This window comes from Sander vitreus, chromosome 3 (genome assembly GCF_031162955.1).
Source record: "Sander vitreus isolate 19-12246 chromosome 3, sanVit1, whole genome shotgun sequence".
In the NCBI taxonomy this organism is placed as follows: Eukaryota; Metazoa; Chordata; class Actinopteri; order Perciformes; family Percidae; genus Sander; species Sander vitreus.
Genome location: NC_135857.1, coordinates 349,042 through 365,519, shown reverse-complemented (window position 1 = coordinate 365,519; position 16,478 = coordinate 349,042). Strand labels below are relative to the sequence as shown.

The 16,478-nt window shown below is 42.1% G+C and overlaps 1 protein-coding gene across 1 annotated transcript; it reads right to left on the bottom strand.

Annotated features, from left to right (window-relative positions):
• Window positions 1–112: 112 nt before the first annotated feature.
• Window positions 113–16,230, bottom strand: LOC144513581 (ribosomal protein S6 kinase-related protein-like). Its single transcript, XM_078244698.1, has 14 exons — window positions 16,201–16,230; window positions 14,943–15,185; window positions 14,772–14,855; window positions 14,625–14,693; window positions 13,925–13,994; window positions 13,268–13,375; window positions 12,637–12,677; window positions 12,530–12,557; window positions 12,132–12,221; window positions 11,770–11,858; window positions 11,579–11,689; window positions 11,215–11,482; window positions 5,610–5,715; window positions 113–152 (listed from the first exon to the last, which is right to left on the bottom strand). Exons 1-14 carry the CDS (start codon window positions 16,228–16,230, stop codon window positions 113–115), a joined length of 1,377 nt encoding a protein of 458 aa, XP_078100824.1.
• Window positions 16,231–16,478: the final 248 nt, after the last annotated feature.

The window sequence follows — 16,478 nt, the reverse complement described above, 5'->3', positions numbered from 1 at the left end:
AGAAGATGCAACCTCATGATGTATATATTTTTTTCCTTCACATTAACCACCATAAAAAGACAGAAATGATCCATCTATGAAGTTTGTTAAGACATAAAATGCCTTCACTGGGTCATGAGTGCTGAATCTGCTCAGCTTCTGTAGATGTAGTTCTAAAAAAAAAGAATACCATCAAGTGTCTGGATATTCAAACCAACCATAAAACTTTGAGTGCATGATTATTTGATAGTGGAAAGAAAAGATTGCGTACACCCTATGATTGTAGGCCATATGAATTAAACCACTCATCACTGAACAAATACCATAATTATTAAGATAAGGTTTCTTTTTTTTAAAATGATCCTTAGAGGTGAAACTCACATGTCATAGTAGCACAAGAAACAGACTAACGAGGTAGGAAACTGATAAACAGACATTTTGATGGTGTAAAAGATCAAGTGAAGTTTTAGAGTTGCTGCAAGTTAAAACACTGCAGTTATCAGTAAACTTAAATAAGATCAAATATGAAGTCAAAATACTTCTAATTGTCCAGTTCTATTTACATCAACTTGCATAATAACATAATGACAATTAATACATTCGACAATTCATATTTGATACAGGTGCATATAGATTTGCCCACTGAAGTCAGTGATATCACCCGAAAGTAAAAAAAAGAAGAGATGAGCAGTTAAAGTTCTTACCTGACAGAAATCCAATGTGTCTTGTCCACTGACGTGATGAACACTGACTGGAGACTCTCAGTCAGCTTTAGTTTGTACCCAGATCAAGTATGTCACACCTTAAGCCGACACCCCTGGGCGGCGCTTGTACACCCACATCTGCCCCACATAAATTAGAAGGTTTTTGATGAGTCATTGTTCTATTTAAATAAAGACAGGTGTTTTTTTGTCTTGCAGATGCTTGTTTTTCATGCTGATATGGAGCTCAGAGTAAATTCTTTCAGGAAGACTTCTAATCACCGCTCTCTTCCTAAAACTATTCAGCTGTTTAGAGGCGTTCTCTTTTCAGTAAACCAACCAATTGGCCACGAAGTTCATGATCCAATCACAGCATGACATCCTGCTTTAAATGTCTTCTCCGTGCTGTCAGCTGTCTTTTCAGGCAAACGTGCAACCCTCCTCCTCCCCTTCCACCTCTGGTCATCGTCTACCACGGAGCCCTGAGGAGTCTAATCTCCAAAGACTCTGTACATTTCATATTATGCATATGTTCAATAAATCTTTGCATATCTGCTACAAAGTCTCTCCTGATTGAAATGGCCACCTTAGCATTTCTTCAGTTACTCAATCTCAATGTAATTCTTCTAAACTTGCCGTGTTGGTGTAAATTGGATGTCCACAAGTATTTTACAAATTGAAGTTTTGCATACATGGTGTAGTGTTTTAACTGTGTCGACTTTGTGAAATCATGTATTCTGTCAGCACCCTCTATGCCTATAGCAACCTAATTTAAGCGTTGAACCATACCCCATGGCGTGCTATTTTTATTTTAATTAGTAACAACGTGCCCAGAGGAAGGTTTCAAGTCTCCTGATAATTTGGTCTTCATCCTCCAATTCTCAGGGGGTGTTTCAGTCTCAGAGCAATTCATCACATGGTGGGTTCGTTTTCACAAGCTTTAAACTGTAAAGAATGTGATGGAACTGCTTCAGAAATAGAAATCATTTTCAGGTTCCAGTTAATGTAAATGAGCATGGTGAAATGGCCCAAATTAGACCAAAATGAGGTCAGCTAAATCATTTCCATTTTGAAGACCGATATTTTTTTTCTCCCTTGTGTTGCAGATGCTCCCACATACAAATATGGAAGCTGGTTATTTTATATACTGTGTGAGATAATGTTTGTTTTAAAATGCTAACAAAGAGACATTAAATGATGCAATTACTTTTCTGCGAGCTAAACAGAATCATACAGTCAGGTCCATAAATATTGGGACATCGACACAATTCTAATCTTTTTGGCTCTATACACCACCACAATGGAGTTGAAATGAAACGAACAAGATGTGCTTTAACTGCAGACTTTCAGCTTTAATTTGAGGGTATTTACATCCAAATCAGGTGAACGGTGTGGGAATTACAACAGTTTGTATATGTGCCTCCCACTTTTTAAGGGACCAAAAGTAATGGGACAGATCAAACTTTCACTTTTAATACTTGGTTGCAAATCCTTTGCAATCAATTCCAGCCTGAAGTCTGGAACGCATAGACATCACCAGACGCTGGGTTTCATCCCTGGTGATGCTCTGCCAGGCCTCTACTGCGACTGTCTTCAGTTCTTGCTTGTTCTTGGGGCATTTTCCCTTCAGTTTTGTCTTCAGCAAGTGAAATGCATGCTCAATCGGATTCAGGTCAGGTGATTGACTTGGCCATTGCATAACATTCCACTTCTTTCCCTTAAAAAACTCTTTGGTTACTTTTGCAGTATGCTTCGGGTCATTGTCCATCTGCACTGTGAAGCGCCGTCCAATGAGTTCTGAAGCATTTGGCTGAATATGAGCAGATAATATTGCCCGAAACACTTCAGAATTCATCCTGCTGCTTTTGTCAGCAGTCACATCATCAATAAATACAAGAGAAGCAGTTCCATTGGCAGCCATACATGCCCACGCCATGACACTACCACCACCATACTTCACTGATGAGGTGGTATGCTTTGGATCATGAGCAGTTCCTTTCCTTCTCCATACTCTTCTCTTCCCATCACTCTGGTACAAGTTGATCTTTGTCTCATCTGTCCATAGGATGTTGTTCCAGAAATGTGAAGGCTTTTTTTAGATGTTGTTTGGCCTTCCTGTTTTTTGAGGCTCACCAATGGTTCACATCTTGTAGTGAACCCTCTGTATTCACTCTGGTGAAGTCTTCTCTTGATTGTTGACTTTGACACACATACACCTACCTCCTGGAAGTGTTCTTGATCTGGCCAACTGTTGTGAAGGGTGTTTTTCTTCACCAGGGAAAGTATTCTTCGGTCATCCACCACAGTTGTTTTCCGTGGTCTTCCGGGTCTTTTGGTGTTGCTGAGCTCACCGGTGCGTTCTTTCTTTTTAAGAATGTTCCAAACAGTTGATCTGGCCACACCTAATGTTTTTGCTATCTCTCTGATGGGTTTGTTTAGATTTTTCAGCCTAATGATGGCTTGCTTCACTGATAGTGACAGCTCTTTGGATCTCATATTGAGAGTTGACAGCAACAGATTCCAAATGCAAATAGCACACTTGAAATGAACTCTGGACCTTTTATCTGCTCCTTGTAAATGGGATAATGAGGGAATAACACACACCTGGCCATGGAACAGCTGAGCAGCCAATTGTCCCATTACTTTTGGTCCCTTAAAAAGTGGGAGGCACATATACAAACTGTTGTAATTCCTACACCGTTCACCTGATTTGGATGTAAATACCCTCAAATTAAAGCTGAAAGTCTGCAGTTAAAGCACATCTTGTTCGTTTCATTTCAACTCCATTGTGGTGGTGTATAGAGCCAAAAAGATTAGAATTGTGTCGATGTCCCAATATTTATGGACCTGACTGTATATGGGTGGTTGACGTGACATGGCCTTTTTGTGGTCCTGAGTGTCAAACATAAGTAACGAAAATCTAATCTGCAAATAAATGTGGTTATATTGTTCAGAAAAGTTGTTTTATATTAACATATAGACCATTCATGCCAGTCATATTCCTGTTTTTCACAATTTCCAGCCAAACCAGGAAAAGCTCATATGGCGTGACTGTCCCAAGCCCCTTCTCCGGGAACCATCACCTTATCGTGGTGGAGAGGTTTGTGTGTCCCTATGAACCTGAGGGCTGTGTTGTCTGGAGCTTTGTGCTCCTGGTAGGGTCTCCCAAGGCAAAGTGGTCTCAGGTGAGGGGCCAGACAAAGAATGGTTCAAAAATCCTATGAAAAATCGAGGAAGGGATGAAGTGACCCTGCCCGGAGGAAGCCCGGGGCCCCCGTCTGGAGCCAGGCCCAGATGGAGGGCTCGTCAGCGAGCGTCTGGTGGCCGGGTTTGCCACGGAGCCCGGTCGGGCACAGCCCGAAAAAGCTACGTGGCGGACATCCCTCCATCCCATGGGCCCACCACCTGTGGGAGGAACCGCTGGGGTCGGGTGCGCTGCCACATGGGTGGCAGTGAAGGTCAGGGGCCTCGACGGACCAGACCCGGGCAGCAGAGGCTGGCTCTGGGGGACGTGGAATGTCACCTCTCTGTGGGGGAAGGAGCCGGAACTTGTGCGGGAGGTGGAGCGCTACCGGTTAGATCTGGTGGGGCTTACCTCTACGCACAGTCTTGGTTCTGGAACCATACTCCTGGATAGGGGTTGGACTCTTTTCTTCTCCGGGAGTTGCCCAGGGTGTGAGGCGCCGGGGCGGGTGTGGGGATACTCACAAGCCCCCGGCTGAGCGCCGCTACGTTGGAGTTTAACCCGGTGGGACGAGAGGGTCGCCTCCCTACGCCTGCGGGTTGTGGGGGAAAAACTCTGACTGTTGTTTGTGCATATGCACCAAACAAGAGTTCAGAGTATTCGGCCTTCTTGGAGACCTTGAGTGGAGTCCTGCATGGGGCTCAGTCGGGACTCCATAGTTCTGCTGGGGGGACTTCAACGCGCACGTGGGTAATGATGGAGACACATGGAGAGGCGTGATTGGGAGGAACGGCCTCCCTGATCTAAACCAGAGTGGTTGTTTGTTGTTGGACTTCTGTGCTAGTCATGGATTGTCTATACCTGAACACCATGTTCGAACTATAGGGATGCTCATAAGTGTACTTGGTACCCAGAGCACCCTAGGCCAAAGGTCAATGATCGATTTTATAATCGTTTCATCTGATCTGAGGCCATATGTTTTGGACACTCGGGTGAAGAGAGGGGCGGAGCTGTCAACCGATCACCATCTGGTGGTGAGTTGGGTCAGGGGGTGGGGGAAGACTCTGGACAGACCTGGTAAGCCCAAGCGGGTAGTGCGGGTAAATTGGGAACGTCTGGAGGAGGCCCTGTCCGACAGACTTTCAACTCACACCTCCGGCGGAGCTTTCGTGCATCCCTGTGGAGGCTGGGGGCATTGAACCTGAGTGGACAATGTTCAAAGTTTCCATTGCTGAAGCTGCGGTGAGGAGCTGTGGTCTTAGGGTCTTAGGTGCCTCAAGGGGCGGTAACCCACGAACACCGTGGTGGACACCAGTGGTCAGGGAAGCCGTCCGACTGAAGAAGGAGTCTTTCCGGGATATGTTATCCCAGATGACTCCGGAGGCAGTTGCAAGGTACCGAAGGGCCCGAAGGGCTGCAGCCTCTGCCGTGAAAGAGGCAAAGCAGTGTGTGTGGGAGAAGTTCGGAGAAGACATGGAGAAGGACTTTCGGTCGGCACCAAGGTACTTCTGGAAAAACCGTTCGCCACCTCAGGAGGGGGAAGCGGTGAACCATCCAAGCTGTGTACAGTAAGGATGGGACGCTGTTGACCTCAACTGAGGAGGTAATAGGGGCGGTGGAAGGAGCACTTTGAGGAACTCCTAAATCCGACTATCGCCCTCTATGGTAGAGGCAGAGCTGGAGGATGAGGGGGATTGGCATCAATTTCCCTGGTGGAGGTTGCTGAGGTAGTTAAACAACTCCACAGTGGCAAAGCCCCAGGAATTGATGAGATCCGTCCAGAAATGCTTAAAGCTCTGGGTGTGGAGGGGTTGTCTTGGTTGACACGCCTCTTCAACATTGCTTGGAATTCTGGGACGGTGCCTAGGAGTGGCAGACCGGGGTGGTGGTTCCCCTTTTTTAAAAGGGGGACCAGAGGGTGTGTGCCAATTACAGGGGTATCACACTTCTCAGCCTCCCCGGTAAAGTCTACTCCAAGGTGCTGGAAAGGAGGGTTCGGTCGATAGTCGAATCTCAGGTTGAAGAGGAACAATGCGGATTCCGTCCCTGGTCGTGGAACAACGGACCAGATCTTTACTCTCGCAAGGATCCTGGAGGGAGCCTGGGAGTATGCCCAACCAGTCTACATGTGTTTTGTGGATCTGGAGAAGGCGTATGACCGGGTGCCCCGGGAGATACTGTGGGAGGTGCTGCGGGAGTACGGGGGTGAGGGGGTCCCTTCTCAGGGCCATCCAATCTCTGTACGACCAAAGCGAGAGCTGTGTCCGGGTTCTCGGCAGTAAGTCGGACTCGCTTTCAGGTGAGAGTTGGCCTCCGCCAGGGCTGCGCTTTGTCACCAATCCTGTTTGTAGTATTTATGGACAGGATATCGAGGCGTAGTCGGGGGTGGAGAGGGGTTGCAGTTCGGTGGGCTGGGGATCTCATCGCTGCTTTTTGCAGATGATGTGGTCCTGATGGCATCATCGGCCTGTGACCTTCAGCACTCACTGGATCGGTTCGCAGTCGAGTGTGAAGCGGCTGGGATGAGGATCAGCACCTCTAAATCGGAGGCCATGGTTCTCAGCAGGAAACCGATGGAGTGCCTTCTCCAGGTAGGGAATGAGTCCTTACCCCAAGTGAAGGAGTTCAAGTACCTTGGGGTCTTGTTCGCGAGTGAGGGGACAATGGAGCGGGAGATTGGTCGGAGAATCGGCACAGCAGGTGCGGTAATACATTCAATTTATCGCACCGTTGTGACTAAAAGAGAGCTGAGCCAGAAGGCAAAGCTCTCAATCTACGGTCAGTTTTGTTCCTACCCTCACCTATGGTCATGAAGGCTGGGTCATGACCGAAAGAACAAGATCCAGGGTACAAGCGGCCGAAATGGGTTTCCTCAGGAAGGTAGCTGGCGTCTCCCTTAGAGATAGGGTGAGAAGCTCAGTTATCCGTGAGGAGCTCGGAGTAGAGCCGCTGCTCCTTTGCGTCGAAAGGAGCCAGTTGAGGTGGTTCGGGCATCTGGTAAGGATGCCCCCTGGGCGCCTCCCTAGGGAGGTGTTCCAGGCACGTCCAGCCGGGAGGAGGCCTCGGGGGAGACCCAGGACTAGGTGGAGGGATTATATCTCTAACCTGGCCTGGGAACGCCTCGAGATCCCCCAGTCGGAGCTGGTTAATGTGGCCCGGGAAAGAGAAGTTTGGGGTCCCCTGCTGGAGCTGCTACCCCCGCGACCCGACCCCGGATAAGCGGACGAAGATGGATGGATGGATGGATGTCCCAAGCCCATTTCATAACGTTTGATTTTGAATAAAACCAATAAAATTAATATAGTTTCCCCTTATTTAAGTACATATTAATACCACAGATGTCTACTTGTAAGTCTGCTGTTTTAAAAGTCCAGGCATAATATTTTGAACCAGCCCTGAACGAAAAGATTTTGTCCCAAAATCGATATCATTTGGTGTGACCCTAAATACTGTTTTTTAAATGGGCAATTGTCTGGAGACCTTTGGGGATGGGGGGGGTCCTTCTTCATTCAGGAAGTATAATAACCAATAACATCTCAGAAGGACATTGAAAGTTTTCCAGGTGAGTTATCACTCATATTTCTTTCAATAAATCAAGTATTTCCAGCACTCCTAATTCAGTACCCCGTCTTTTGGTGTGACTCATTTTACAGGAAAATGTCAAAAATAGATAACGTTTTTGTTAATATTACCTTTAAATCTATGTTAGCTGCAGTGAGCATACCATTTTGGTGCTAGCACGTAGCCACAAGACTCATTGTTCTGCTAAGTGCATGAAACTTCATATGTGTGACCCCATATCATATTGTGTGACCGGGTTTTCTCATCACACCATATGATTTATTTGTCACACTATACGATATAAACTTCATTTTCTTACATAAATAAGGTTGTTTCGTACATATGTTTAACTAATAGTTAAGTGTAATATATATTTTGAAATATTTAACATTTGTTAACATTTATTATTTGAGATGTACACCTATTACATGTATGGTGAATCACACACACATAAAACACAGAAATCTCCCCCCCCCACACTCAGTCACACCACAGCCTTGGATGCAAAAGCTACATATTTGACATTCTAAATATCAATAGTAGTCTGAGAAAATAAATCCTGGTGTTAAAGACAACAGTAATATTAATGTTGTCTTTATCACTATACGTAATTGCAGCAATTTAATCTGATTATAATGCAGGATATGTTTTTAAATATCTGAATACATTGTTGAATTTGTCTTTTAACAGATATGAAGAGAATAAAGTCATAGGGGAACTACAAACATTCAGATTGAAGCCCACCATCGAGAAGAGAAAAACTCAGGGAACCAACGTATTATACAATATTATTACACAATATTATAACATTCTGTTTTACACAGTTGTGATTTTTAACAGTGGACCTTTACGTGATATACCTGTCTTAAACTGTCTTTTGTTGTTTGTGAAAAACATATAATACACATTTTTGCATTAACAGATTGTTATGTGGTGTGGTTTATCATTTGGTGTGACATCAAGAAATTATAAATGGAACAGATATGACATAGGTCAGCAAAAGTCACAAGCATTTTCTCTCTTTTATATCAAGGTATGTCAAAATGAATATAAAGCTTATTGAAAGATTGAGGACAAATGCCTTACTTTGTGTATTGATGAAGAAATATACTGTAAAATGTAATACATTTGCACAAGGAAATGCTAGATCTTGATGAAGTAATGATAGATTATGATACATTAACTCACATACAAAAAATATACTCCATTATAATTTTACACACAATAACTTCCATATCACACCATATGACCATTTTAGTCACTAACACAACAAAGTAGTGAGTAAATATGAATTCCAATACAAAATCTAAAAGACCATACATATTTATGGGAATGGGAGAGTCAGTACAACAGGACTAAGTGATTTCCATGCCTAATATCAGATTTTTCTTTTTTTTTTTTTACTTTTTTTCACCCTAAAACGTCAACCATATATGTTTCAACTTTAAATTGATTGTTGAATTATGTTGATCTGCATCATTACACGATATGCTCTGTTCAGGAAACTTATGTGTTCTGTCACACAGTATAATGTTAGTATTTGGTCAGACTCAGTGCAACGGCTCGCCTGCATTTCAGGGGACTCCTCTCTTCACCATTGTGGGTCAGTGTGCCTCTGAAACTAGATATGGGTCACTGGACTGCCTGCCACACAGACATGGTGGACCTGTCTAAGACAAGGGCCTGAGAGGAAATCCAATGTCAGGAGGCAGTGGGAGGAGGAGTCGGTGCACTCCCTTTCAGAAAGATGCAGGTTTAAATAGATACGTGACTTCAAGAAGTACAGCAATTATACGTGGCTGCCCCCGCCGGGTCTCTCAGTTTTTTTCTTTGTTACCTAATTAAGAACATTTAATGATGATACTTTATCTAGTCCTCAATTTTCTGTCCTATTAAGCTTGTCCTCGATGGGTTTGTGAGCGCTCCTCTAAATAGGTCGACCGAGGCTGAAAGTTGGCCATAATGTATTCAGGTACAACATTCACACAAAAAACTGGTTTAGATTAAGACATTTGGTATGTTTTAGCCAAGTGTGAAACAGCATACAACATGTATTTATTTTACACTGGTGTCAGTGAACCAGCAGAAACATTTAAACTAGACCGTGGACAGGAGGTCATTGATCTTTCTAAGTACGATTGATGAAGGTTGTTAAAGAAAGAAGGCCCTAATGTTAATTATGATTCATTATCCAACTTTTTTTTAAATTTTCACAACGTGACATACAGCACAGTCCATGGTGAACAAAGCATAGTGAAAACAGTGTGTCACTTCCCTTCAATTCCCATACCCACCCACAAACCAACCCAGTTCAGGTCCAAACCAGATGGGGACACACAACACAGACCCATGCACACTGAGCTGGTGTCAAGTAGAGCAGTCCAGAAGGAGCTCAGTCCTCCAAGTCAGGAGATAAGCTGAGGGAGTCAACTGTCTCTAGGAATGTGAGATCGAGCCTTTCAGAGAAGATCTGAGCTTCTCAAGCTTCAAATTGCCGAGCACCTCTTTAATCCAACGGTCGTGTCAATGTTCATTCTTGAGCAAACAATCTCACCACAAGGTCCAATCAATAGTTGTTCTGGAGCTTTCGACTGTATTACACACTCTTGTCAGGTCTATTTTATTAATATAGCCGAATATCACAAAATATAAAATAAAATAAAAAAAAATATATATATAATTTGCCTCAAGGGGTTTTACAGTCTGTACAGCATTTGCTACTCTACGGAGAAAAACTCTTGTGCAACAAGTGTCATGAAATTGTCGGTGTTAAAATAAGCACTTTAAGGTATGTGTAGTATTTAAAGAATGTTGCAGTACAAGAGAAATAATAATATGTTTGATTTTCACCATTTAAACAGTAAAACCAATTGACACGTATGAGGATTTAATGACTACTCTTAATGAAGATGCACATAAATATTATTTCAGCGTATAATGAAACCCATACCCAGACTGCTTTTGGTGATAAGGTAATATTCAAACAATTAATACAAGTGCATGTGAGAGTAGCTCATAGATCATAACTGTACCAAAGAGTACAAAATATTTGCTTACAAGTTTCATTTCAAAATGTAAGGATAAACCTCTTGAAATGATTTGATACACTGTAAAGCTAAAATCTCACAGTATCTTACTTAACGTTATACAGGATCATACTGTAAATAGCAATGCATTCTGTGAGAAAATAACAATATTACAGCACTATCTGTGAATGTTACTGATTACAGGTATTTCCTGTATTACCAATGCATCTTGGGAAAATAAAGGAAAAGGCGGGAATTACACTGCAGCCAGTATATTACTGTCAATTCAAATAATACGGTAAGAAACGTCTATGTGTATTTACAGTAAAATACCTTAACATTTAAAAACAGTATGCTTACTGTAAATTACCAGTAGTTTACTGGCCAAGCTGCTGCCAGTATATTACTGTACATTTATGGTGAAAAGGTTTACAGGGATTCCAATACTGTAAATAAACAACAAATAATGACGATCATTTAAAAGGTACCCTTCAACTTTGCTTTATTATATACTGACAGCAATACAAATGGAGCAGAACGTGGTTGAAATAATAAGCCAGTTGGCTGCAGGAGCACAGCAGGTTACACATCTGTAAATACGCTTAATACACAGGAAAAGACAACTTTCCCACACTGTAAAAATATAAAAGCAAAGTCTAAGAGGTGACATGTGTATCAGAGAGATATTCATTATCTGCAGAGTTTCTCATTTCCAGAAACATAGTCCAGTCTTATGCTTTACAAGCCTGGTCTGTAGCTGGGCTCAGGTCCATGTTGGCCAACGGAGTAGACAGTTCAGTGGGAGTTGTCGGAGAATGAAGGATTTTATCGCAGTCAAAGTTAGCAAAGTAGTCCAATGAAAGGCCTCTTGTTGCTTTGGATGTCCAATCAGGATGAGTCCTGAGCTCCAGGATGACTTTAACGGGCATCTTTTGAAGGATGAGAGAGTCGAATGAAGTGCCACGAAAGAAGGCCTGCATCTTGAAACACTCCAGGTTACGAAGCCGGTTCAATGGGTTCTTGCACAAAAGCTGCATCGATTAAGAGGAATTGAAATAGATACATATGATAATATTTTCATCAGAGGGAGAGTATACATCAAAGAGGGGAGAATCACATTTACACACCTCGGTGAGCAATAAAATCAGAGCAGAGCTGAAAGTCTCAGGTAGGACATAAGGAAACTCTGTGACTGTGTTCAACATGGTGCTGTGGTCCAGCTCTGCAGGTAGTGGAAACTGGAAAAGGAAAGATGCTTAGACAGTTGTACACAAACCCCAATGACCAGTAATTGAGCTATTAAAATATGTGTCGTCACCTCTCCTGTCACCAGTGAGAACAACATAATGCCAAAAGACCACCAGTCTGCAGCGTGGTTGTACGGCCCCCCACCTAAAACTTCAGGAGCTGTTCAGACAGAACGAGAAAACAAACTTCAAGATAATGAACCATCATATCTCAGAAAATGAAATGGTAGAATCACAAAGAGAAAATGCAGCACAGTGGAGCAAAAAACACCATACAAATTGCATCACAAGTGCATCACATTCATAACTGGGTTAACTGAATCCAATGGGAGCGAAACGCAGGTGGGGCTCCAATGTTGGAATATGAAGCATACAAAATGTAGCTCACAAATGACACTTCTCTCCAAGTGAGAATATGAAACCAAAATCTCACCCATGTATTGGATGGTCCCACATATCGTAAATGCCCTTCCTCCTCGTTTCAGCCGCCGCGAGAGTCCAAAATCAGAAAGACGAAGGTGGCCTGAATCATTGAAAACACACGCTGAAACTGATGTAGCACTTCATACTAGTTGTAAACTCGATGATTTAGAATGAAGACTCTTGCTTATGGTCAGAGTTTTTCTCATTAAGTGATCAATTGTATTTGCATTGTTTTTTAATTTAGTGGCGGGCTTATGAGTTACACCAATGTCCTATTGAGATGTGTGTTGGTCTTATTATTGCTGTGGCAGTTCCTCCTTTGAAGATTAATACAGTTAACTAATTTAATCTAATGACCAAAATTATTGTTTTTACATGCCAGAGGTCAAAAATATAGACAAGCATTACCTTTATCACTTAAAAGAATATTTTCCATCTGAAAAAGAGTACAATTATTATCATAAAACGTCATAAATACACATATGGATACGTACAGTACATATCAAACATCATACCTTTACATCTCTATGTATGATCCCTAAGTCATGCAGAAATCCTAGAAATAACAAACAAAAGACAGAGGGAAAATGTCCATGTTTAAATTCCCTTTTTAACACACGTGACGGGTGCTTGAGCACCTGCCCCTTTTGCCCTCAGGGCCAAAGGGCCCTTTTTTTGTCCATTTTTTTTTTTTTCATATTTTTTTTTTTTTTTTTTTTTTTTTTACAATGGTCCACAAGTGGTCTGTTTAAGAAGAATATTTAACAATAATAATTAGCTAGAAAAAAACGACCTAGACCTTCACATCACATGATGACCAGGGTTATTACGTGACACATGTCCCCTTCCTGCCAGGCGCGCCGCTTGGACACAAGTGAGTCCGTCGGCGGCCAGCAGAAAGTGCCGTTACAGTCATTCCCCGGTTGCAATGACTGCAGAGGCGACGAGAGCGCAGATGTGGAAATCCCAGAAAACGCTGACCAATCAGAGCAAACTGAGTTTTATTCGGGAGGGGGGCTTAAAGAGACAGGCGCTAAACAGAATGTTTCAGAGACAGAGGGTGAATACAGGTAAATTCAGAAAAATGTGTTTTTGAACATTAAAGCATGTAAACATGTTCTTAGTATAATAAATGATAACACTAACCCAGCGCGCTGCCCAGCTCTGCAGCAAACAGCTGAACCACATCCTCCCCAAACCGGCCCTTCAGTAACCAGTAAGTGTACAAGTCTCCGGTGCTGCAATAGTCACACACTGCAGAGGACAACAAACACACACACACACACACACACACACACACACTTCTTATGTCTTTGAAAGCATCTACTGAGGTAATGCAGGCCAATGTCCTCTGAAATAAAACATCAGAAATGAGGAAAGCCAAAAATAAAAAGATTCGCTCATCACAATGTTGCTCTGTAGGAAAAGGGAGAAGTAAGGATTGAAGTAAGGTTGAATTCAAGTCAGAACCACACATGCACCTGTCTTGTTAGTATCCTGTTAGCTGAGTTCCATCTTTGAATCCACTTTGGATGGATAGATATCAGTGTATGATCATGGTGGTAAACACTGGAAAGTCATGCAGGCAGTGCAGCATCTGAGCTTTACCCAGCACTCGCATTAGATGGCAGTGCACCTCTTCAATATCCAGCACTGAGATTTCTTTACACTCAGGGGTGGAGCACAGTCTACTTTATGTTACTATGGGACCAGAAAGTCCTCAGAAACATAAAGAAGAAAAGGATAGTTCAAGGGACAAGGGGTTGAACTGTTCCAGCATTTATACTTATACTATTAACTCACTAATGAAGAGATGGCGCTGTGTCTGCCAGCAGTCCTGCAGATTGTGGATGAATGGGTGTTTGAGCTGCCGCTGCAATGCAACAGTCGACACACACAGAGTGAGAGTGAATATAACACTGAGAGGTGGACAGGGAACTTCCTATAATCCAAATGATATACGTCTAAAAGAGTGAGGACAGAAAAATACTGAATACTGTTCAGACCTCATTCGAACATTTACCTCTTTGTTCTTTGATCATAACTGCAAGTCGGGACATCACTTTCCTCTAGCTCGTACTTTGAGCCATTTTTAAATGTTTTATTTAGATTTCACTGTTGAGTAATATAACTTTTACTTAAGTATGTAAGTAGGTCTGCAACTCATAATTCTTTGCATCATAGTTGAACCTGCTGATTATTTTCTTGATTCACTGATTTATTTATTAGTCGAAATGCCAAAAAGTTCTGAAAAAACAGCCATCAGGAAAGCTCAAAGTGATGTCCTTAGATTGCTTGTCTGAACCAAAAACATTCATTTACAACCATAGGCTATGATAAGAACAAGCAACGAATCTTTATTGAAATGATAAATCGATTATCAAAATAGTTATTTCAGTCGACTAATGGTTGCAGCTCTAACATAAGCATAAGAACAGTAAAGTAACAGTACTACTACCTACTGGAACCTTTTTCCACAACTGAGAGTTTTACACGGTGATACCTGAATGATGACTTCTTCTTTTGACTGCTCCAGCAGTCCATGCTTCAAGATGTCGGACTTTGGTAGAACCTGTGCAACAATGAAAAAATGAGTACACAAAAAAGTATTTTATGTTGTTCTTCTTGCTGCTATAGTACTAATTCTTACTTTAACAGCATAGGTCTTCTCTTTGGTAATGTCCTTCACTTTCAGGATGGGTCCATATGAGCCTTTGGCTATGAAGCCCAGGATCTGTGAGCACAGATGTAATCTCAGTGTTTCCGCTATGCTTAATTTGACATTTTTTAAATTCTGTTGAACCTTCATGTGTTGTGGTACCTGGAAGTGGTCTCGTCCAGGAAGGTTACGCTGTGGGAACTCAGGCAGAAAGACAGAGATGGAAGCTGGATGAGTTGTCTCTGTGTCCTCTAGAGGCAGCGGGAGTGTGGGGACGGGCGCTCCGCTGTCCGGTCCCACAGGCTGAGAATACACCGCTGAGTGTCCCAGTCTGTGTGTGATGGAGACCCCCACGTTCGAGAGGAACCCATGACTGAGTCGACGCTGAGCAGCTGCTCCCTCTCTCTAGACAATAAAAAAGTATGCTTTATAATGGCATGAGAGGTGGAATGTAATTAAGTTAATACATTCACTAAGTTTGATTTTATGCCACTTTATATACTCCAATACATTTTAGAGGGAAACACCTATTTTGTTTTACTACATTAATTTCAGAGCTAAAGTAACTTTGCAGATAAATAAGCATTTGATTAAAATACTTCAAATCTAATTCAATCAGCTATATCAAAATTCTTACGTGTTAATGCATGAGTACAAACAGTCATATGATTAAATGTATAATATATCTAAAAAGAGCCATTTTACTGCATTATGCTTGTTTTTTCTTTTGATACTAAAAGCACATTTTGCTGATGAACTTTTATGCTTAATAAAGCTTTTTAATGCAGAGTATTTTTTTCACCATTGCTTATAATAGGGATGATTTCATAAGATAGGCTACATGCATGCAAATATTTTAAATCATAGTCACCAACTCTATAATTAATATTTAGGCTGTAGCTACTTGTCTGCAGTTCTGTAGAAAGGTCTTATAACAAAAACAAGACTTTGCATAATATACTGCATACCTTCATACATAAATAGAAATACAATCAGTCTAAGAAACTGTGTAGGAAATTACGTTTTTAACTGTAAAAAGAAAATAATTTTCCAATGATTGTGATACCTGAACAGCAACGCTGTACAAAATCAAAGCCAGCATCGGAAGGAAGGCCAATCCCTTACAACTAATCAATAGCCCAGGCAGCTTGTATTGTATGGATTATACACAATCTGTGCAACATGGATTTATTTATATCTCACTCCCTACCTTTTAAAGAAATAAACCTAATTGTATGTACATTTTCTAAAAATGCTTCAGAAAAACATCCAATGCACAACATCAATATTGTGTCACTGTTGCAAACATCTTTGTAACCTATCATTACTATTTGTTCTAGCTATTACTTATAGCTGACGTCTACTCGTCAGCCATATCCATGCTATATCAGCATGAATCCATCCAATCTGACTGACTCACCTTACTGCGTTTACTGATGTCGCTGCCCATAAATAAACCAAAAGGATTTCACGCAAAAATTAGTAAGAAAAACAACTAATTGAGCTCTTCCTCGCTCGGCCATCCCAGCCTCTGACCCACGTGCGGCTGTTTTCGGGTGTGAGTCGAGAGAGAGACAGAGAGAGAGACAGAGAGAGAGAGACAGAGAGAGAGAAAGAGAGAGAGACACAGAGAGAGTGAGACAGAGAGCGAGACAGACAGAGACAGAGACACAGAGAGAGAGAGACAGACAGACAGAG

What these genes read in the sequence shown, in the direction of transcription:
- LOC144513581 (XM_078244698.1), bottom strand. Translation starts at nt 16,230, where the DNA reads ATGGGCAGCGACATCAGTAAACGCAGTAAG. An exon ending in AGAGCTGGGCAGCGCGCTGG is followed by an intron (nt 12,678 to 13,267) that starts GTTAGTGTTATC and finishes TGTTATTTCTAG; the next exon opens with GATTTCTGCATGACTTAGGG. An exon ending in GTTGGCCAACATGGACCTGA is followed by an intron (nt 5,716 to 11,214) that starts GCCCAGCTACAG and finishes GCACCGTCCCAG; the next exon opens with AATTCCAAGCAATGTTGAAG.